The sequence below is a fragment of the Alligator mississippiensis genome, chromosome 3 (genome assembly GCF_030867095.1).
Source record: "Alligator mississippiensis isolate rAllMis1 chromosome 3, rAllMis1, whole genome shotgun sequence".
Classification (NCBI taxonomy): Eukaryota; Metazoa; Chordata; order Crocodylia; family Alligatoridae; genus Alligator; species Alligator mississippiensis.
This window is the reverse complement of record NC_081826.1, coordinates 242,750,216-242,774,641: the sequence shown is the minus strand read 5'-3', so window position 1 is coordinate 242,774,641 and position 24,426 is coordinate 242,750,216. Positions and strand designations below refer to the sequence as shown.

At 41.1% G+C, this 24,426-nt stretch overlaps 1 protein-coding gene across 1 annotated transcript in view; it reads left to right on the top strand.

Annotated features, from left to right (window-relative positions):
- ADGRV1 (adhesion G protein-coupled receptor V1) overlaps positions 1–24,426 on the top strand; it is a 487,191-nt gene that overhangs the window by 222,673 nt on the left and 240,092 nt on the right. The window contains exons 78-83 of the mRNA XM_019483282.1: positions 1,049–1,456; positions 3,037–3,221; positions 4,725–4,974; positions 5,159–5,298; positions 7,056–7,216; positions 8,243–8,343. Coding sequence (XP_019338827.1) covers positions 1,049–1,456; positions 3,037–3,221; positions 4,725–4,974; positions 5,159–5,298; positions 7,056–7,216; positions 8,243–8,343 — 1,245 coding nt within the window. The remainder of the gene's footprint in view (positions 1–1,048; positions 1,457–3,036; positions 3,222–4,724; positions 4,975–5,158; positions 5,299–7,055; positions 7,217–8,242; positions 8,344–24,426) is intronic.

The following is a 24,426-nucleotide window of genomic DNA, read 5'->3' as shown; positions in this document are numbered from 1 at the left end:
ATACTGGGTTTTTGGGTAAGGGATGTGCCTGAAGAAACCATAGGGATTTAAGGATGGAAATTCCTCCAGTGGTTTGATTCTTCCTGTGTTCAAGGAGGGAGAATTTTGTATTTTTAAATAAATAAAATTGCATAAAAAATACTCATGTTTATTAGCAATTTCTCCTCCTAACTGTAATAACCTACAAGGCTCTGGTCAAGAGGAGATGTCTTAAAATACATTTCAAAACACATTCTTCTTTTTCTTTCAAAAAAAAAAAAATCTTACATTTTTTTCTGAAACAAAATTGGCAATTAACTTGTTCTTTTTTTCTGTGGCAAATGATAAAATCAGTCCAATTTCAGAAAAAAAGAGGTTTTGTAGCTTTGCAGGCACAATTCAGGGTGCTTTTTCAACCTTTAAGATCCTAAAGTTTGGAACTTATGCATCTCAGGGACCACCTCCCCCTTAAATCCCACTGTGATCTCTGAAGTCAGCTGAGAGCAACCTTCTGAAAGTACCATCAATACGCCAGGTTTACTTAGAGAAAATGCTATGGGTTATGCTCAGTAGTCATTCCTAGGCTCTGGAACTCCCTTGCACTTGAGGGCTGAGTCTGGACATTTTGTTTGGGTAAACTTTGTTTACCATTTACCCTTTGTACCCAAAGGACTTAGCTTTGTTTGGATAAATGGTTAACAAATGATGCTAGACTGAGATACTGTTTAGGGGGCCTCTTTCACATTGATATTTTAGTTCCTTTGTAAGTTGTTTTGTTTTCTTATGCTCAGTACAGTGTGTCAAAAAGCCCAAGGCCGAATCAATTCAATCTTCTCAATTTAGTCTGAAAAGATTGAATTGCATAGATTGAACCACAAAGCAGGTGAACAGACATTCACTTTTGATACCAGAAATGCAGCCACATGCCTGATTTTAAAAGTTTACTTTTATGTTTAGAAAAAAAAAATACTTTGTGCATTTAAAGTCCCTTTGTTTAAAGTTGTCCCTTAGTTTTGAGCTGTCTGCATTACCATAAAGTTACCCTGGAATTCTTTGTTTGGTTTTTAAGGAGCTGAAAAGACCTGAAACTTCATATCACACCTTCATATCTCCAGCCATTGCAGGACAGGATTTTATTAGATCTGAAGGCATATTGACATTTGAACCTGGACAGAGAAGTGCTGTGCTGGATATAACACTGACTCCAGAAACTGGATCCTTAAATCCATTTCCTAAATGTTTCCAGGCCATACTTTCTAATCCTACAGGAGGTGCCAGAGTGGATGATGCATATGGTATTGCCAACATCACAATTGTTGCAGATTCAGAGTCCCTGTCAGTATGGGGGCTGTTGGACCAGCTGTACCAACCACTTGATGAGACCATTTTGGATAGGGTCCTCCAGAATGTAAATATCAAAGTAGCCACAGAAACTACAGAAGAGCAACTCACTGCTGTGATGCACATAATAGATAAGGTAAATATTTATATATCCCCTCTGAAATTACTACTGACTTCTATAAGGGTGTAATAACTCTTGGAGTTGTGAACAGATCAAAATGATAATCAGCATCTATGACCAGGTGAGACAATGCTACAATTCTGAAAACACTGCTAATAGAAACCTGATAAAGGATATCAGAGACCAGTAAGACATATGCTTGCCATTAAACTAATGGTGGCTACTTACCAAGAATTCAAAACCTATTTAAAAAGGTTGACAGTGTCATAAGAATTATCTTGTACTAAAAAAACCCACATTCTCTTTTGTGCCAAATTTCCATCTAGCGCAGTACTGTAAGAGAGCTTATTATTCCTGTTTGATTCATGCTGGTTCTAGACTGAGCACCAGTTGATTTGGCCTTTGCTGCTTTCCTAGCTCCTTTATACTTTTGCAGTGGCACATGGGATCATTAAGCACCTAAATATTTCATCTCAAGTTGCAAAGTACTGCAAGGATTGATTAAAGGCAACAGTTCATTTCATGTAATGGTGATATTTTGAGACTAGAATTGGAAAGATACATACTGAAGCAAGGTATGAGAGATATTATTGTGTATTATTGTGTGTTTGAGTAATATTATTGTGATTGGTTTCCATCATGCCTTAAAATTGAATGTGTGGCAAGGTTGGAACCACAATGGGGTCTCCAACCATCCCAAATGAAGTCCTCACAGCAGACAATCAGCTGGCTGTGCACCAGGGTTTGTTTGAACGGCCCTGGTGTGGTTCCTACCAACTGACAATCAGCTGGCTCCAGGACTATACTGGAATGCAAACATGCCTCGGTTTGGTCCCTACCGGCTGATGATGATTGTCAGCCAACTCCTGGGACTGCGAAGAGGTCAGCTGAAGCCCTAGTGTGGGTTCAAGTCTGGAAATAATCATTTGATTGTCAGGCACCCAGCTTTCAATTTGCCACTTGCAAGTAGGACACAACTGGAATGTGTCCTGCTATGTACATGTTGCATGGCAGGAGGCCAGACTGTGGGGATCAGGGATCAGATCCCATTGCACCTTTAAATGAATGTCTGTCGGCAGCTTATATGGCATTTTCAATTCTTTCAAAATATAATCTCTCATACCTTACTTCAGTCAAAAAAATTTAAAAATGCATTTCATAAACAAATGTGACTGAAAATAAAACCATACATGATACATTTGCATAATTGAAAATGGGCTAAAATCACCAACTTTTTATTTCAAGTGTGTTTCTAAAAAGGGCAAACAAGAAGTAAATGCACTTTCCCATAGTTTATATGTCAGTTATTACTTTGCTTGAGAAATAATTTTCAGTTTACGCCCTGAGATTTACAAAGAGCTTTCTGCAGGCCCATAACTGAGATTTTTGCAGGATTGGGGCAAAAATTAAATATTAAAAAGTTTTATTAATAATAAATTTTGTCTTTCCAAGTTTTGATGACATTTCTCAGTATAAATATAATTAGGAATTAAGATAAACATAATGTCAGTGTTGTCAGACATAATTCTCAATTAAAAAAATTAAAGCAATAATTGTTTCTGCTACCTTTTTCATTTTTTTTCCTCCCAACTTAGGTAGCAGCTGAAGGTGAAAAACAGATCCTCACTGATAAAAACCGAAGTCTGTTCTATGAAATACTCTGTGCTCTTGCTAGCCCAAAGCGTAAGGACACAAGGGGATACAGTCTGCTAGCTGAAATTACTGAGAAGTTTGCATTTTCCCTCTTGACCAGAATAAAATGTGGATCATCTGGAGAAAAGTAAATTATTTTTAATTCACAGTATGAGGAAGGAGTGCTGGACAATGTACTGCCGAGATCTTAAGAAAACTGAATTAAAATATATTAGGAGTGTACATTCAGACTTGCCTAGTGATGATGACAGTTATATTACACAGTTCTTATAGAGATGTACTTCATTCTATGGTATTCTCATAGGCTAGGTACAGATACTTAAAAAAACCAAGAAAGAATCAATGTAAGTTGCACAATTTTCTGTAAGTGGTGTAGTTTAGATAGAAACAGAACACGCATTTACCTTTGGTGATGGGGGGGCAACCAGACTGGGTTCTGCCATTTTTAAATCAGTCTGTGTGCCAAACTTCTGTTCTGTTATGGTTATAGACCAGTTTCATTATGTACTATTACTGCAGAATGCTGTCAGTACAATATTGTAAGGGTTGGGATGTGACTAGAAGTCAGAAAATATAGGGCCTTAATTGTGCAATATATTATACATCGTTGGCTTCCACAAGTTCAGTAATGGAACTGGTCCCTAACTGCACTTATGAAAAAAAATATTGCATATCCATTCAATTAGTGCATATGCTAATGTATTTGTAAAAGTGAGTAGGACTAAGCCTGGACTGGGAATCTTAGTTCTTAATTAAGTTAGTTTATACGGTGCAATTTCCTACACTCTAGGATGCTTGACTGCATGTAATAACATTATTTTAACACAATTTTAAGGTGTTATTTCCCAGGTGTGTATATATTCGTATTTTTTTTTTGCAAATGAATGGTCCCTAGTTCTTAAACAAGTCCAACGATTAGCTGCAGAAGTAGGCATTTAGAGCATTAATCTGAATACAGTGAATTATACATGTGTAGGCAGTTCCATTTTACAGATTGTCTATCTGTATACAACAGATGAGGCAGATTTTTTCCCCAGAGAGGCATTGTTCTAGAGAGCATCAGGTATATCTAATAAGAACTGTGAAATGTCCAGAAAAACCCCAAACTAAACAAAAGCCAAAAAAAAGATCTGACAGTATTCACTAGAATAAGTGTGAACTGAGCCCACAGGCTTGTTCCTAACTGTACGCAATATGTCCTAGGACAAAAATGAAAAACACCAGTTCCCATTTTATCTTTCTCCTATCCTGAGATTCAGTTTTTAACCAAGATGCTGGGATAGTGGCCACAAGGCACCAATGGAGTTCTGACAAATTTTAATTGTAATCAGTCTTGAGCAAAACACCAAGGTAAAACAATGACTTCCAGATATTTATAAAGCAGCCCCTTCTGATTTAGTTTACATGGGGACAGCAAAGCCACCTCTCTTGCTTGTTTTGGCTTAACCAACTACCAAATACCAAAGTTCTTCTACAAACCATGCAGACATTAGATCTCTTTTTTAAAAAGCTATTATAAAAGGTAAAAAGTGTTAAGTGACATAAATACAGCAGTTGTTACTGCACACCCTGTAGTGAAAGGATATATTTCTGTTCCACTTACAGAACTATTGCTCTTCTGTTTCAACAGAGGTAAAACCATCCTTGACAGCTGCCCATATATTGCAATTATGGCCCACCACTGGTACCCTCAGCAAATCAACGGACACAAGTTTGATGGAAAAGAGGGGGATTCTATCCAGGTTCCTGAACGCTTGTTGGAGGTCTCTGTTGCTTCTTCCCTTCCTGGAGATGAGAAGTGTAAATTTGTGCAGTTTACAGAATACAGCAGCCAGCAGTGGTTTGCAATGGGTAATAAAGAACCTGCCCTGAAAAACAAGGTATGGAAATACTGCAGCTTCTTGTTAGGATCTCAGTTTGTTTCCAATATTGATTTTTTTAAAAAACTTTAATATTTGGAGCATGTCATAGTACGTTCCAGGGAGTAGATGTATACAATTACATTTATTCACTAACCGCCAGATTCTAATTTCAAATGTATCTACATTGTGCTTGCTATTTCAGATATTTTCACTAAGTTTGAAAGGCCAGAGCTCGCTCCCACTGAAAGATAACAATGAGGTTATCTATCGGATTTATGCTTCAGACAGTCGTATTGTCCCACATAAATCTCTCTGTCTCCTTTGGAATCAGGCTGCAGGAAGGTATGTTTTATAAACACTATAGCTTCTAGGTATGCAGAATAAATGTGTGTGTGTCAACTATATTTTGGGCACTTTCCAATATAAAATAATTTTGCTTTTCTGGAATCAGAGCTACTTTATGATAATGCTTTTTGTTAGTCTGCGATACAGATTTGAACAAGTTTAAATCATCAGTCATTTTCTGTAGATTGCTCAGTATAATTAGTTAAGTTGTTGGCAAAAACTATGACCATTTCATTAGTTTATTTAAAAAAAAAATGTGCTGCATTTCTCCATGCCACAATGAATTACTTTGGAGGGGACACAGACCAAAATATCTGCATCCCTTCAACTTTCCTCACCCTTCTTTTGACTCATGGGAAGGTACACTGAGCTGAGTGCAGGAGACTGTAAGTTTTTATCTTGCTCCCCTAGCTCATGCTAAGTCTCTAGTGCAGAAGTACAGATTAGCTGGTGGTGTTTTTTCTTGTGTGATCACTTGTACATGCTGCCTTGGGTTAGCCTGTGGTTGCTTTGTTTCTCACCCTGTGGCAAATTAAATAACCCATTGTGAGTTGCCAAAGTCTTACTCAGTTTTGATTATCATTTTCATTATAATGGCCAAATTAAACCACTCCATTACTGGATTAAATACTTTCTTTTTTGGAAAGAAGAGGGGCAGCAGTATAATTGAGGTACTTTTTGATTCTACCTTTTATGCCCACTCTCTTTTGGGACACTTTCCTTTTCTTTATTTTAGTACTTCAAATATGTGTCTAATTTTATGGAATAGGATACAGTGTCCTCACTGACACTTAAGGAGCTACCTGAAGCAACTTGGCCCAAGACCAAATAAAGCACGAACACTAAATAGGTTTAAAAAGGCACAAATATCAACATACAACAAACCATTCTCTATGGCCAGGTACAGACTTACACTTTTACCAGTAGAAGTGATTGGAAACCAATCTATACCCATAACAGAACAGATGCTCAGCACACAAAACCAGGCTATACCTGTAACAGAAGTTTGGTGCACACAAACTGGTTTAAAAATGAACTCAATCAAAGATTTAGTTCCTTCCCCCCCACCCCCACTTCCCCTCACTACCCCCACCAAAGGGTGAATGTGTGTTCTGTTTGCTACTGATCTAAACTATGTTGATTACAGAAAAACAGGTAGCTTGGATTGATTCCGCCTTGGGCTTTTGAATGTCTGTACCTAGCCCATGATACAAGCCAGGTTACAAAGCAAGTCATCATACCAATGCTATAAGAGCTTTGAAAAATATGATCACAGTGATTCTTTAGTGCAGCTATTTTCCATGTTATATATTTACTTAGTTTCCAACTAGAAAAAGCAAAGAAAAGCTGCAAATACTATACAGATTTAATTTCAAGTAGAAAATGTAGTCTGATGACTGCACCTGGAAGATGTCAGAGATTAATTTGTGAAGTCTGGAATTTTTTGTTTTTATAAGCATGTGAAAACAACACTTCTGCTGTCATTTTCAAGTCTGGTTAGCATGAGAATTAGACAAGGCCAGTTCCCTTGATATTTGCATAACACAAACTGATGTTTTGGGCAACTGGATGGATCATGCCTTGGATAAATACTTGACTAGTTCTACTTCTTAAAAATGAAATCCCCTTATTATTTCTGGATTATAAAAGGCACTTTAATTTCAGGCTGATTTTATTTATTTATTTTTAAGAAATCAGTCTCTAGATGAACACTTGTGAATGAGGACTTTGTGAATCTTTTGTTTCTGCTATAGCTGGTTGTCTGATGGTCAGTTCTGTAGAGTGGTTGATGACACTTCAGACTATGTGGAATGCTCCTGCTCTCACATGTCCATTTATGCAGTCTATGCCCAGACGGACAAGCTGTCCTCATACAATGAAGCTTTTTTCTCTTCTGGATTCATCTGTATTTCAGGTAAGTTGGCATAGGATTGTTTGCTTGTTAATAGCTGTTATCATTTTGTTTAAAAAAAAACACATTGTAGCAAACCACCTTGTTGTAAAAATTTGCCTTTGACAACTTTTAGGATGCTTCTGGCCTATTCAAAAGACGGAGAAGATGTTATGCCTTGATTAAAAAAAAAAAAAAAGCAATTACAGGGAGATAATATTTATAGGCTTAGATGGAAAGAGTTTTCATTCCCCCTTTAGATCTGGAGCAAAAGGCAAAGGATTTTCAGGTCCTGACCTTACTAAAGCAGACCTAATGCTGGTCTGCTAACCAAGAGTTCTCCTTGCATCAGGAAATCCATCAATGATGTAAAGTCAGTTTCCCTTTCTGCAGTATGCCACCTTCCAGTCTTCAAGGGCTTAACTTCACTTTGTAAAAGTTCCATCACCCTTTTCCAGCATCAATACTGTAAATATCCATACTTGATACAGATGGAACCTGGGATTCGGAATCAAACCCAACACATCTGCCTGTCATAAAACAATGCTACAAAGTGGGAAGCAAGTTGTACTACATTTGCATTGCTTTGAACACAGAACACTTCATAGAATCATAGAAAATTAGGGTTGGCAGGGACCTCAGGATCTCCCCAGATCTCCTGGGGTCAAAAAAAAACTCTGTTCTGCAAGGGGGAGCACCCGCACGTGTGGTGCATGGCACCATGGACAGGTCTGCGGCACCACAGATGAGTCTGTGGTGTCACACACTGCACATCTGCGTTTGTCTGGATGCAGCCATAGGATTTGGGAGAAACATCAGAGCTGCCCTGGTGGTTCTGCACTATTACAGAGTCTGAGGACAGCTCTAAGGGAGGCTTAAACATGGACCAAGCCTTAGAATTCCTCCCGGTCTGGGAAGAGCAAGGCATGAAGATGGCATATAGGAGATGAGGATTCTGGAGATTGTTCTTTAATTAACTTATTGTCTGAAACACTGAGTATATTTATTCCTACTTCTGAGAATCTTTTGCATTTTTTCCTGTTGCTGCAGGTTTCACTTTGGCTATTATTTCACATCTTTTCTGCACCAGGAGTTCAATGTTTGCAGCTAAACTTCTTACTCATATGATGGTTGCCAGTTTGGGTGCTCAGGTAGGAAAAGACAAAATTTAAAGTCTCTGTATTTGATTTGAGGCACCCTCTCCTTTTTCAGCTCCCTGTGGATGTTCCTGAATAGTGGTGGGAGGATTTTTTTTGTATTTTGAGAGAGAACAAAGCACAAGACATTTTTAATGGCAAATCACAAATGGTTATAAAAATAACATTGATAATTAGGTGAAAAATATACATTTTCAAACAGTATACAGCAAATATTATTGCAATAATATTAAAACAACTGTGCTAACCATAATACTGTACAATTCTTGATGAGGATGGTGGGAACATTCAATTTTAGCTGAGAATAAAAAGTGCCTGTGCTAACAACATAATTTATTTATATCACTTAATGCTGAACAGGCAGAAATAACATGAGAAGAATGAAAAAGATTTAGTGTATGTTTTTCTATGAGCAATAGGGCCTGGGGAAAAAAATCTTCCTACAAATTATGGTAGGATGAAATTTCCAACAATGCAGGTTTACTATATTTAACACAGAGGCGCAGGTCTTGGTTGAGAATTATTGGTCATAATACAGTTAATGAAGCAACTAAATATGGTAGTACAGAATTGACTGAACAGAAACATGGATGCCATGAGCTTCCAGGTGACTTTGGCAGTCGAATAGTACATGCTGTCAGCAAAGTTCAGGTTTCTGAAATGGGGAGAGCAGGAGAGGCCACCAGTGCTTCAGGGGTGTCTGCACCCCTCAGCTCCCACCCTCCCCCTCTTTCACTGCAGTGACAGACCACCATGGGAGCAACAGCTGGAGACTTTCAAAATAATCCCCCTCCCTTATAGCACTCTGTCTTTTCCCCTCTGTGCTCAGTGGCATCTCCCCTCCCCTTGTGTTCTTTTCCTTTTCCTCTCCACTTATGCCTTTGGGTACAGGAAACAGAGCTGTTGATCTGGCCACTTTTGCCCTGCTCCAGCTGGGGCTCTGGAGAGGCAGGCTCAGCCAGGGACAGTGGCGGGGCTTTCTTTTCTGCAACTGCTTCTGGGTTTGCAGGGAACACGCAGGAGGAACAGGAAGGGAGAGGGGAACCTGCCAACTACCCCGAGAGCTGCTGTCCCTTGCTCAGCCCTGGTGACAGTGGGGGTTCCCCCTTCTTGTACCCAGGAGCCTGAGAGGAGGGAGGCAGGAATATAGGAGGGAAAGTGAGGACAGAGAGGAAGGGGAGAATTCTTATCTGGTTTGGAAACTTTTTTGCTACATTTTGGTGTATTTTCCATATATCTCTGTGTATATTGGCAAGATTTATCCCATCAAGCATTTCCTGGTTCAACATCTCTGTATGCCTGTATGCTGAACAGAAAAAACAATAGAAATAGATAATGAACAGGTGCATGAGCCGGGCAATAAATAATTAATATTTTGCTCTAAAAAAAAGTGGTTATTGCAATACTGCTTTTATACCTATGGCCATGTGTGTGGAGTAGAGTGGCTAGATTCTAGGCTGAGCTCTCCATTAAACAAATCAAAAGTACTTATCAAGAAAATTATATGGTAGCATCAGCCCAAATGGTCTTGTGTTAAGCTTGTGGATCTTTTTGTACTCTTTTTGTGACCCATCTTGGCTCTGGTCTGGCCTAACTGCTGCTTCACTAAATATCTGTAGAGACCCATTTTCCTTAATTAGAGTTTACTTGGCTGCATTCACCAACTCTTTAGATTTTGGCATCAGTATTTTCACAGGGCTTAATTATAGTAACTTTAGATTGAAAGCACTATACATATGCCATAGCAGACAAACTGAGGTTTTCTTACGTCTAAAGACATACAAAAAACTCTGAACAAAAGCAAAGTGGTAGAGCGTGTGTGTGTGTGTGTGTGTGTGTGTGTGTGTGTTATTCAGACTCATCTATTACAAGAGTAGACTGGAGGATAGGCTTGGGTAGTAGTCTGAGATGGTGTGATCTACATTCAAGCCTCTACTGTGCCTAGTTCAGAGCAGAATTTTTTTCCCTGTTGCAGATCACTTCCAATCAGGCAAAACATAGTCTTGATCTAGGCTCCTACCTCTCAGGTCAGTACTCTCACTATTGTAGAACTAGTCTCCCTCTTGCCCTTATCCAAAAACATTATGAATGAAAGTTTATGCAAAACCAGTACAAGTCTGTTAAATGCTTCAAATTTAGTTAAACAAACACCTTGAGAATGAAGGCTATGTTGAGCAATACAGTTTAAAAATGCTTCCTTGGATTTTTTCTGTCTTTTCCTGTGAAATCCTTTTAACATTGTTGAAAAACATTTGTATTTTCAAATTTGTTTCATGTTGAGACATCATATTAAAAATGCCAGACATTAGACCAGGGGTGGGAAAAATATGCCCCAGGAGTGGGAAGGACTTTGTCTGGCCCACGGTGGGGTCCTCAGTCCTGCCTGGCCCAGGTGCTCTCTGGCCGGTAGTGCATCCCGCTGCTCTCTGGGCATGCAACAGGGCTGCAGCTGGACTGTCTTTCTAGGTAGCAGCTCCTCCTTGATGCCGCCACCATGGGCCCCATCCCTGTGGTACTGGTGGAGACCCATGTATATAACCCCAACCCCAGCCTGCCCCACACCTACTCAGGACTCGGCCCAGTGGAGTGAACCAGCTCCAGACCAGCTGGAACCCACATGCACAGCCCCAACCCTGGTCCACCATGCTCCTGTTCTGGACTCATCCATTCATGCTGAGCAGCTATGGCAGCAGCCGAGCAGAAGCTGCTGCTCAACATGGGGAGAAAAGGCCCTTCTTGCTGTAGCTGCCCAGAGCCCCTGCCGAGGCTGACCTGTAACTCCTCTGTACTGCCACCACTGCCCTGCTGGGTGGCCTGGAGGCAGCAGTGATGGTGGTGGAGTGGAGCCGTAGGGCAGCCCAGGCTCAGTGGCCAGGCTCAGCCGTAGGGCGACTGCAGCAAGAAGAGCCTGGCAATGATGAGGGGGAGGGGTTGCTTTTCACTTGCGCAGAACAACAGCTTCTGCCTGGCCACTGCTGCTGTTCAGCATGGGCAGATGGTCTGGAGCAGGCGCAGGGTTTTGCTGGGTTCAGGGCTGTGTGTGCTGGTTCCAGCTGTTCTGCTCCGGCTGGGGTGAGTCTGGATCAAGCTCTGGGTCAGGGTCAGAGCTGGGGTTGTATGCTGTTGGTGGTGCTGGGGAGGAGTTGCAGTGTGCATGGGCTCTGGGCTGTTGTGGGTGGGGGGTGCTGATCAGCATTAGACTCAAATTGCAGCCTAGCAGTTCATGTCAGATAACAGTCCTGTCTCCTCTGGTCTATCACTGAAGGGTTACTTTCTTCTGGACAAAGATTACAAGCAGTTCAAGCAGTGTTGACAAATTAAGTTCCTCTTCCTACCGAGAGTTCTGTGATTATGGAACAGCACCTGTGCATTAATTCAATTCTTGACATTTTTTAAATTTTTCTTTCTTGAATTTATGCATTTTGGGGAAGCTGTGAATTATCTTTTTCTTTTACCCTTTTTGTGTTCTTTCATTTAAAAAACTGGAACTTGGCACAACAGTCAAGGTAATGCAAATAAGGAAAAAGAATCTGAAATGCATGTGCCTCGTGGAATAGAAAAATGTGAGAGGTAGTAAGAGGAAAGTGGACTTATGATGGGTAGTGGACGACAAAGTAGGCATGGGTTTGTAATGCAAGTACAGAGCTATCATTTCATGAAGTAGGAAGACTGTAGTGTGTGTTCAAGTGTCTGGTGCACAGATTAATGGATTTAGTTCTAATCACTGCTTTAGAACAGGGGGTTGGCAGCCAGATCCAGCCCATGAAGCCAGTAGATCTGGTCCATGGATGTGGGGCTTCAGGGACATTCAGCAGCAGGGGGCTTTGGCAGCACTCACTTGCCCTCCTGCCATGGGAAGAAGCTCCAGTTGTGGGCCATCTCCCTGTGCCACCGCAGGGAAAAGTAGCAGCAACAGGCACTATGCCTGTGCCACTGTGGAAGAAAAGCGGCAGCAGCGACTGGATCATAGTGGCCACCTTCCCACCTACCTCTGACCTGAACTGGATCATTCCTGCCTGCAGCCTAAAAAGGGTGCTGACAAGGGAAGGGAATACAAAGGAGGCAAAGGAATGCAAAGAAAAGCCAGGAAAATAATGGACCAGCCTGAGGCCTTTATCTGCTCAGTACTTTATGCATGTGTTTCCTCCCCTGTATGCTTATCACAATTCTGTTAACCTGACTATACAATTCAAGTCCTATATTTTTTCTAAATGCTAGATATTTTGGAAATATTACTAGTAGACTATCTTACTCCTTTCCCCATTTGCTCCACTTCCACTGATACTGCAGTCTTCAAAAACCAGTCCCCATTCCATTTTGCTGTGTTGGAGGCCTTGTATGAAGGGAGTGACCATGTCTAAAGCAGCTAGCAGGGTTGGGGATCAATAGGAGGGAGGGCATCTGCAGGGGCAGTTGGTAGACACTCAATTTCTGCAAATGAAGGAAGGAGTAGCCGCCTGGAGAGCAGCTATTTAGGAGGAGAAAATGGCTTCACAGTACAGAGAAAGTGGAAAGGAGGTGTTCAACAGGAGCCAAATGAACTTCTCAGCTGCTGAGCAACTTGAAGGCATTTGCTAACCACCTATGGCAAGTCTGTGGTCTTCCCTAAAGTAATGTTGGTCCTGGCTGGAGAGTTCGTTGTGAGAAAAACTAAATATATATAATCTAGCTAAGTGACAACAAATGAGGAACATAATATAAACCTACAAAGGGAGCGTTGGTATAATAGGACATTCAGAATGTCATTGTAAGTCTTTGATTTTAGCAAACTAAGGAACCTGTATGATGGATGTTTATTCTGAGATATTTACGTTAACATCTGGACTGTTGTTATGTGAGAATCTATACTAAATGGCCCCCTATATAAATACAGAGAAAATGTTAACAGAAGATGAGTATTTTGTTCTTTTTAGGACATGTAGGGAGGATAAATCTGGTACACTATCAACTAGATAGACTATCCACCTAAACCTTGTTCTAACTAGGCTATCTATCTATAGAGAAGTATTCAAGAGACAAGGTGAACTATCTTTATCTTGAGCTAAGGTTCTTTGTGTTAGAGCCTAACATTTATATTTAAAAAATAGTTTCAATGGTGGTGTCTTGTATAATCCAGTATCAGAGAAGGCGCTTCATTAGGATGCTGCTAGTTGGCTATATGCATGTATATTTTTAACGGTAAAATTTTTTAAATGCTTTTGATTCCCAAATATAGTATTCAAGTGACATTTGTTTAAACCTAATGATTCAGGAGAGAGTATGTTCCTGGACTTCTCCAGTACTTTGAAAATATAGTAACCAGGACATTAATTAGGGTTGCTTTAATCTTAGTTGGAATGCATTAATTTGCAACAAACTGCAGGTGGCAGTCAAACACCTTTTCACCATGGTTGCTGAAGAAACTTGCTTTTCCAGTACAGAATTCTTCTTATGGCTGAAAGTAGTAATTGAATATCTTGGACCATGTTGTTGAATTGTGGTCCTGATGATCTTTAGAGCAGTGGTTCTCAACCTTATTTGACTCAAGACACACCTTGGAAAATGACCTCTCTTAATCATTCATTAATTTTTTTACTATGGAAAATAATAGAACAGTACTTATGGTGCAAAGAACAACAGGTCCTTTTTGGATTCCTATTTGAAATGTCTGGGTTTATCTTGTGAACCATGTATAGGTGTTTGCACACCTAGCCGTGCTAATATTGCACAGCATGCCTAGAAGGATCTTGTGTCAACCTGGTTGAGAATCAATGCTTTAGAGCTTCTCTCATAATGATGGCGTTTCGGTAAGTCTTCATAAATTGATGTTTCTGCATCTAACAGATCAAATTTTAGGTAGTTAATTCATCTCCTCTGAAAGACATGCTAACTAAAATCTATCACTTCTTTGAAGCACGTAGGCTGAAGTTTATCTACAATATTACAAAGCCTCCAAAACTCATTTTTTCCAGAATTATTAATTTCCAAAATAGAAGGATTTTTTTTTTCATGTAATAGTCATAAAAAGCACAGCAGCAATTAAGATTAACTGCTAGAAATTGGCATGGTTCAGGAGAAAATCTGTAGTTTTCAACAATTTAGGATGCAGACAATTTTGAGAACCCCTCTGCTATCAAAATAGTAATTCTAATCAATACTCCCCATTCAAAATAGATAAAGAAGTCTTTAAGAGGAATGTTTCTTTGTTTGAGGAACCCTTAGGCTGCAGCAGCACCACCCACCTAGTCATACTGTCATAATAAATATAATCACTCTTAAACCTTTGGGCCAAATATGCTATGGGAATACAGCAGACATATTAGGAAAAGTTAGATCTACTACAGTAAATATGACTTGCAATAACTTTCTTCACATGTGCCATTCATTGAACTCTCATAAGTTTTATTCTTTTTAAAAAGAACCATAACAATTTCATCTGTAACTATAATCTTTCTTAAAGATAATACCAAAAAATAACACATGGAGAAGCTGAAGATTACCAAGAATGAACATTTGGTAGAATTGTTTCTTCTTGGATCTGGATCACAAACAGAAATTCTAGTGACAGTGTAGCAGAGGCCTGGCGTGAATACTGGCTGGTAATTGTATGTATGCAGGAGAAAGTGTTTGGGATGCATGGGAGAAAAAAGTATTGCACTGGAACATCCAAAGGTGAGCAGGGAGCAAAGAGCTAATGGAGCAGCTAAGGGTGTCTGGACTGGAGCATGGAAGGGAAGAACTGCCACGCTGAAGCCAAAGTTCAGTCCAGAAGATGCAAATTTTTTTCCTGCAGTTTGCAAGTTCTTTTATTTTCCTTGTGCAACTTTGGAATTTTATATGAGCTCAAACAGTCTTTAACCTTAAAAAAAAACAAAAAAATCCCAAAACACACATACTTCCCCAGCAGCCTAAATAAATTCTCAGTTCACCTTCACCTACCCTCTACCTCAAACAAATTAACATTGACCTGGAATTACAAACAGTTATAAACAGCAGGGGGTAGGGAAGTAGTTAAAAGGATATTGAAAATGCAAAACATTTAGATTGAAAATTAAAAGTGAATATTGTACTTCAAAAAAAGCCTTGTAAAGTCATCCAAAGAACTCTACTGTTTCTACTGTTCTATAACACTGCTCATAAAATACTTGAAACCCCAGAGACAGTCCTGAACTCAAATGGTACAAATCTAAATTGCACCTGTAATTCAGACAGTTGAGAAGTATCATCCAAAATCTGTCCTGTATTTCATAACCTATTTTTCTGCTCCTGAAGAATTTAGGTTGAGGTGTAACCTGCCTTTTGTTATCACCACAACTTACTGCTGCCTGCTTTATAAAGCTACCTGGAGAAAACAAGGTTTTAAATAACTTTTCTGAGAATTGTTTGAAATATTTCCCCAAATATAGTCTTTCTATTAAATGCAACTAAGGATATTTTTCCTGGTCCCACTTGCCAAAGTAAGCCTTCCCTTCACTCCTCCAAGTCTATGAAAACTAAATGGACAGAATATATACCCAAGCAAAGAATTAAACACTCACCCTCTTTCCAGATAATCTAATAGTAGTTCATCTAACTCCTAACTCCTTTTAAACTATAAGCAAGAAGGACTTGCCACTAATTAAGGATGTATTTGGTAGCTGTGTTGGTCTGAGACCAAAAGAAATGCAAAAATATAGAACTCTTCATTCAGAGATGATACCTTTTATTAGACCAACTGAAAAATTGCCAAAAAAAAAATATTTTTCTGCAACCTTTTGGGGGTCACACACCCTTCACCAGGCTCAGGTAAAGTTCAAGGTGGTAAAAAGTACCCATATGTAGGAAATAAACTCCACCGGTAATTATTCCCTTACTGTGCCACATCATACATCAACTAAAACCAAATCCATGCTTGGATCAGAGTGTAGCCTTAATCCAGGTATCTCTCTGTAGGTCTGTCTCTTCTCAAGAGAGCTCTTTCTTTGGTCCCACCTTTAGACACCATCATCTAACCCATTAGTTATTCTTTATTCAGTTTTTGGGTAGGTGAGGCCTCACTGAAAGTCCTCTCTAATATATTCATGTTGTTTGCATAGTTTTGGACTATAAGTTTTTTCCATATCATATGTCACAGCAAAATTGCAGGTCTACATTGTCTCTCACAAAGAAGCTCTAGTGGGAGCAGGAAAAAGAAGGACTTTGACTCTGAAACAGAAACTGGCAGCTTGGAAATGAGCACTTTGCCACAAGTTCATAGAATTTTCTTACTTTTAGCTTCTCTGAGACATTATTGCCTCCCAGAATCAACACTTGTGTACAAGTGTTAGTAGTCCACATACCTCAGTGTCAGAAAAGCTGGCTATGCCAATTCAACAGGAATGGTTTACTTCTCATGGGAGAAGTTTCATTGATTGAAAGGGACTTCAAGGATCATCCCTTCGTGAATGCAGGATTCTTTATTCTGAAATTATCTGAGAGAGGTGCCTATCCAGCCTCTTCCTGGAAGTCTCTATTGAAGATGATTTGACAGTTTCACAAGGAGGTTGCCCTACTATTCTTACCACGGTGGAAAACAGTCTTTTAAAATGTAATCTAAATATGCTTTGCTGTAAAGCCATTGGCTTGTATCCTACCCTCTGTGGCAAGGGAGAACAATGTTTCTCTATTTTATTTATGGCAGCCTTTTAAGTATTTGAAATCTCTCATGCGTCTCCCTCTTCTTTTCCATTCCGCATCTCCTTTATTCCCAACTAATTGTTCCAAGTCCTTTCAAACTATCTTTATTTAGTTTACATTTCAATTCCTTTTTTCATCTTTGCTGCTTGTTCCGGATCTTCTGTGATTTCTGTATGCCCTTCCTAAAATATGGTGTCCAAACCTGGACAAAGTATTCCAGCTGCTGCCAAGTAGCATAATAATAGCATTATATTTTCCTAAGTCTTCCATACTTTATTTCTCTAAATGTAATACCAAATTGCATTTCTTTTGTAGCAGCATCACATTATGGATTGCATTAAGTCTGTGTTCTACTATAATCACCACATCTTTCTGGGCAGTCCCATTGCCTCATCCCTGCATAGGTTTCTGTTCCCATGTATAGTGCTTACATATGCCATTGTTTTATTTTTATAATAAAATAATAATTTTATTATAGTGTAGCTCAGTGCTCCAGTTTGTCAAGACCCATTTGAATTTTAATCCCAGCCTCCAAAGTGTTTGCAACCCTCACAAATTTGAGGGTGTTACCTGCAAGTTTGATTAATATATTATCTATCTTTACATCCAAATCATTAATTGAAAAATGGAACAGCATTAGATGCAAAAGACCTTTGTGGTACCCCACTTCTCTTTGCAAGGAAGTGCTCTAGTTCAAGATTGCCAATTACTAGCTACCCTGTGCTTCATCTGGCTTAATTAATTAATTTAAGGTAGAAAAAGAGATTCCCTATTCTACTTCATATTTCTTTAGAGAATTTCAAGGCTTGGTCATGCCCTGCTCACTGTAGCTTTTGTCATCGATATCACCACAACTTCTGATATGTCAATCACCGTCTGTAAGGAAACCTGAAATCTGAGTTCCAAGTTTCTTTCTGAAGTCTTGTGATACCTTGTCAGTGAAGCCTGCTACCTTGTGTCAACTAAGGAAGCCATATGAAGCAAAGAGTACCTATTAATCCTCCACAACTGCATCCAGACCTGGTTTCATTACATCCCTCAGTGCTGAAAACTGGATGGTTACTTAATGATGAAGAGATTCTGTAAATATTATCATACAAATTAGGAAGGATTATATAAGAATTATATATCCACTCAAGTGGAAAAGGTTCCCTCTTCAGTGGAGAAGCATTATATTTTTCCATTACAAATGGTTATTCCTCATAACTTAGTCTGTGTATCATAAAAAAGATAAGGACATTCTATTAGTTTAATCAGGGTACACCTAAGAGCTGGATCATCCTACATAGGATATTATGACGCTAAATACCTTTAAGTGTTTAAATACATATATTTCATGGCTTTCACTAGATTCTCCTGTCACGGTGGGGTCCTTCAGGAGGGCCATGATCTCCTTATGGCCCCCTCACCGTGCCAAGTCGGCCCAAGGGCACCCTCAAATTCTCGCCTGCCACGTCTTTGATGGTTAGATAAAGTGGGGAGGCTGCCTTACGACTCCCTGGGCACGGTTAGCTGGGACCTCTGTCCCCATGTGTTCCTGGACCCCCTGGGGGTCTCCCAGTATGATGGGTGCTCCCCAGGCACCCTAGCCTTATGGGCTATGCGTGGCTCCTACCAACCCCTAATACCACGCCCTAAGCCTCGCTGATGGGATAGACGCTGGTATGTCTCTCTCTCATTTTATATATATATATATATATATATATATATATATACATACACACACACACACACACTCTGCCCGTCTCTCGGGCCTCCTCTACGTACTCTCGCCCGCTCTGGGGCCTCCCCTGCTGTACTGCCCTCTCTTGGGCTCTCCAAGCCCACTCGGGGCCTCCCTGTAATGTTGCCCCTTTCTGGGGCCTTCTCTATAGTGTCGCCCCCTGTCCGGGGCCTTTACAATAGTGCCCCCTCCTGGGGCTTTCCCTGCAATGTCACCCAAACTCGGGCTTCTAAAATACAGCCCCCCGTCTGGGGCTCTCTACGCCCACTCTGGGGACTTCTCGGTAATGCCCCCTGACTCTCGGGCCCACCGCACTGCTACCCCCTTCTCCCAGGGCTCACCGTGCCACTACCTCCTCTCGCCAGGGGCAACCACAGCACTCTACCCTGCTCCGGGGTTTATCGCCGCACTAGCCCTTCTTCAGAGGCTCACCGCGCCCACACTGGGCTTCCTAATAATATGGCCCCCTCTCTGGGGCTCGTCGTGCCCGCGCTGGGGCTTCTCAAAGCTGCCCCTCTCTGGGGCTGGGGTCTACATACCCCGCAAGTTGCGCCCTCACTGGCGCCAGGGTTCCCATACCACTGGGGTTCCCCCTTGAGAACATTGCACCCTCACTGGTGCTGCGCCCTCACTGGCACCGGGGTTCCCATACCACTGGGGTTCCCCCCCTTTATGAGGAAACTGCGCCCTGACTGGCGCTAGGGCCCTACACCCTGTGGGTCCCTAGGAGGCCTCCTCCAACCCCTATAGCCTCACCCAAACCACCGGTGTAATATCAGAAGCAAACATAAACTCGAGCCTCCTGGCTATAACTCAACTCAAAGCCATCTGGCTAAACTATGTTGCTCAAACCTCTCAGAGCTGCCATCCTTCACTCAGCTAGAGGGGTTCTTGCAATGCTCGCATTCTAGCCCCAGAAGCTCCTGCCTCCCTGGCCACTGGCAGAAAACTGCCAGCCTGGCCTCAGCCCTGGGTTTTATGAGGGCCAGGCCCTGCCCCCTTCTGGCCAGCTGACTCACATTAGTTGCCCCGGCAACCCGCAGCTGTGCTTGTTATGTTCTGCCAGGGCTCTCTCTCCCTGGCAGTTTCCACTCTCTAGGAGCAGAGCACCGAGGTGCCCTGCGACATCTCCCTTTGAATGCATAGCGTCACCTTCCTGAGAAAATGTCTCTGTAAAGCCAGCCTTCTTAAGTACTGTTTATTTTTCAGCCCCTATGAATGGGTGGCACAGGCATTCATGCCTGGTGGTTTGTATATTGCTTTTCACAAACACCTGGTTTAGATGCTTATTAAGTCTCATTCCTTTGCCTTCAAGCATCAACAGCATTTCAGAAATGTTCCCATTTGGAGCTATGTAACGCAGCTATGTCAGGATCAGTTTATACATTTACAAAACACTGTTTCCTTATGGAGATGTCTATACTAAATGCTTTGCATGGCAAGCCAGTTGAACAATCACTGCTCAGCTAGACTGAGCATGACCTCCTATAAGGTCAGGTTACTGCATGCCCTTAGAGTATAAATAGACGGGCACTCTAGACGAAGAAATTGTTACTTACCTTGCAGTGTCTGTGGTTCTCTGAAATATATTGACTGTATATATTCCATGACCCATCCTCTATCCTCACTACAACAGAGGCTCATAACACCTGGGCTCTATGTTGGCAAAAGAACTAAGGGCATGTTGGCTCTGGTACACTCCTTGTGTCCCCAGGTAATAATAATCTGATCTTGAGCATATTGGACATTTGCACATGAAAGGTATGTCCAGACAAGTGTCCATGTGCGGTATATTGTGTCACAGACCCATCTGTGGCGCCGCACATACAGGCATTCCCCACACTGCTAATTTGCAGTGCCAGGGGGTTTTCTGATACTGGGAGATCCTGGTGTAAAAAAAAATCATCCTAGAAAAAAGCGGGGCAGAGCACATGGCGACAATGTGTACCACTTGAAACTAGAGCCTGGCCAGCCAGAGCCATGCTCCAGGTGCCAGCCAGGCTCCCTGCTGATGGTTTGTCACCACTGGAGCCTTAGAAGGCCCCCAGGGCCCAGATAAGGCTGTTGTTGGCCCCAAGCTCCTCTACCTTATCTAGGGCAACCTGCCATGTGCCAGAGTGGGCATGCATGAGTGTTCCCTGAAGATAAGTAGCAGCAGCATATAGTTGTGCTGTTGCTATTTGTCCTTGGAGCAACGCTCATGCACGCTCGTCTGGATGTGCCTCAAGAATAGAAAACACAGATAATTCACCTTGAAGAAGCATTTATTACTATAGGGTAAGTTGCTGTCTTTCTAATCACTCCCCGAGTGTCACTTGAGGAAACCTGGGTTGATTATCCAAGAAAATAACTTTTCTAGGGCCATGTTTTGTCTTTTCACCACTAGAGGGAACTTATTTTCTTCTGGAAGTTGTAGCCATATGGCCTAGAAAGCATACAGATTTGCAAATATAAATGAACAGTTATTATAAACTTGAAGCAATTTGGGGCAAAGGACATCTAAGGACAATGTGATGATTGTTATAGTATACCCTCCTGCTACAGAGAACTCTACACTTCTAGGTCAGATGGGAATTTTGCTGTGGAGGCAGCTGTACTACTTCTGCTCCAGCTTCTGAGAGAAAGGGGAATCCATGCAGAGGGGCTCCAGTATGTACTTATAATTGGCTGAGCCAACTGGCCCACAGTGCAAACAGCTGTTTCAGATACTATATTATCTATATGTTATGTAATAATATATTGCTTACACACGTATCCAGCACATTATTTATTTTCTACCCTTCTCTTCCTGATGGCCTACTTGAGAATGATAGAGAAATTCAAGGTCTCATTGACAGAAAAAGGAGAACCTTCAAGGTGTGGCATAATGACATCAGTTCCAAATGGAAGCAAGACATATATTGCCACATTAAGTATAGGAGGGAAAAATTCAAGAATAAAAGAACAATGGTAAGAGGAAAAAGAAAAAGAGACTCAAAACTTTGCCAACAAGCATGGCATGCATAGTTTCTTCGGAGCAACCAAAACTAATTATGGGCCAAGCACACAAGGAGCCATCCTTCTGAGGTCTAAGGATGGAACAGCATTCTTTAAAGATGGCTCCACCATCAATGCACAGTGGAAGGAGCACTTTCAAGAGCTCCTGATTCATAGATTCATAGATGCTAGGGTCGGAAGGGACCTCAATAGATCATCGAGTCCGACCCCCTGCATAGGCAGGAAAGAGTGCTGGGTCTAGATGACCCCAGCTAGATGCCTATCTAACCTCCTCTTGAAGACCCCCAGAGTAGGGGAGAGTACCACCTCCCTTGGGAGCCCATTCCAGACATTGACCACTCTAACTGTGAAGAAGTTCTTCCTAATGTCTAGTCTAATTCTTCCTAATGTCTAGTCTAATCTAGTCTGATCTGAGGCTTCAGTGTAGAAGACAGTACCACCAAGTCTATTTCACAACACCCCATGAAGAACTACCTTGCAGATCCACTAACTTATCAAAAGGCCTTGAAAACCATTAAGCAGATGAAGAACAACAAAGCATGCAGTCCTGGTGGAACAGCAGCTGAAATTTTTAAAGCAAGGTGGGGGGAAAAAAGCTGTCACCAATTACATGTCATTATTATGAAAATCTGGAAACATGAACAGATTCCCAGTGAATTAAGAGATGCTAGAATAATTACCATATTCAAAAAAGGAGGTAGATCAGATTGTAGTAATTATCATGATACTGCACTCCTGTTCATAACTTGCCCACATTCTCCTCAGTAGACTTGCTTTCCTTGCTAAAGAGTTTTCCTGAGTTCAAATGTGATTTCAGATTACCCAGAGGTACAAAGACTATCTTTGTTGATAGACAGCTGCAGGAGACGTGCTGTAAGGAACACAAATGTTTTTACCAGGCATGATTAAGGCTTTTGATTGAATCAACAGGGAGGACCTTTGGAAGATCCTGATGAGATTTGGATGATGTCAGAATTTGTTCCCCTTATCAGATTTCTTCACAGTGACATAACAGCAACTGTCCTAAGCAATAGCCATTATCATGCCCTGGAAACTGATCCCTTTGCTATCAGAACTAGAGTTGAACAAGGATTTGTGATTGCACCAACACACTTTTCCATCTCATTGCTGGCAGACTTCAATCTGGAGTCAGTATTCAGTATTGCATGGATGGGAATCTCATTATCATCAACTGATTATATTCCATTGGACAACAACGTAGCAGAGACACCTGAAAACCTTGAAACAGCTTTGGAACCTTGTCATCAGTGATAACTTTGGAAAATCCTCCATATCAATTGGAATGGCAGAAAAAATGAATGCCAGTGTTCTGGCTCAAACAGCACCAGCATTGAAGCCAAGTTTAAATGGCATGAGCTGCATTGCACAGGACACATCATAAGGATGCCTGACAACCAGCTCCTAAAACAGGTCCTATGCTCCTATCTCACAGATGGCCAGTACTCTAGAGGTTGGCAAAATAAAAAAATCAAGTACACCTTGAAGGCCTATCTGAAGAAATGTGGTATTAACCTCAATGTCTGGGAGACTCAAGCACCGAACTGTCCACCAAGGACACCATCACGTACACGTGTATTGATCACTTCAATCAAACTCACCTCACTATGGAGGTGGATAGACAAGAAAGGCAAAGGAAAGAGCTGTGACCCAGGATCCCAGAATTATTTGCCACATCTGCAATCAAACATGCAGATCTTGGATTAGCATTCTTAGTTACCTGTGGATTTACTAATGACTTTCCTACTTACTGGAAGACAGTCATCCTTGTAATGAGGGACTGATGTTGAAGACAATGATTTATATTCCACCCTTCCCTTCCTGATGGCTTGCTACCCATATCATCCTTATGAATTTTTGCTTTTGTTACCATTAGAAATAATTATACTTGTCCTTTATTTTGATTGTTCACTTTTTCATGTGTTGAAACATGTGACATCAGTGCATAAGCTGTTGGCATCTTCTGCCTGACTGTTATTTTCAATTTGTCTCCTACTGACTGCCAAAACTTGGACATATGAGCAATACTGTAACATATGTTTATATTACTCCATAGTCCTATTCTCCATATCTTCACTGCAAACAGTCTTGGCATAGTTAAGGACAGTATGTTTATCACTTTAATGCATAATGGTTTGAGAGTGCTTATCAATTGATTCATTCTACCTCTTTAATATTATACTCCCCACCCCCATATCATAAACATCAAGAGGGACAGAAAGCACCACTTCCACATTGTCTCTCTGACTGCCCCAATGTGAAGCAGGATGTCTGCCCTGCTGCCTCTCTGTCTACCTTTTTATTACTCGTAGTGCTACACCCAGGTTCATCACCTTCTTCTCTTGTTTACCAGAGCCTGTCTCCTCTCTCCTTTCTGTCCCGCTCATTGCTGTCTTATCTCTTTCCATCCTGCTTTGTGCAAGTCAGGTGTCTCTTTTACTGAGCAATTTTCCTGTTCCCAGTCTGCTCACTGAAGATTTTCCCTAGCTCTCCCACTGCCTAAGTGGAGAGAAGTGAACATCCACTCCTACCAAACTCTCTTCTTTTTCTTCAATGTATAAAATATCTGCCTGACATAAAATATCTTCTGTCCTCCTGATTTCATTGGGATTGATCAGGGGTATCACTGAAAGCAGAATTGGAACTTGCATGCTTCATATAGCTGGTACCATCTTAAACCCAGAGAAGCCCAGTTTGCAACTAAA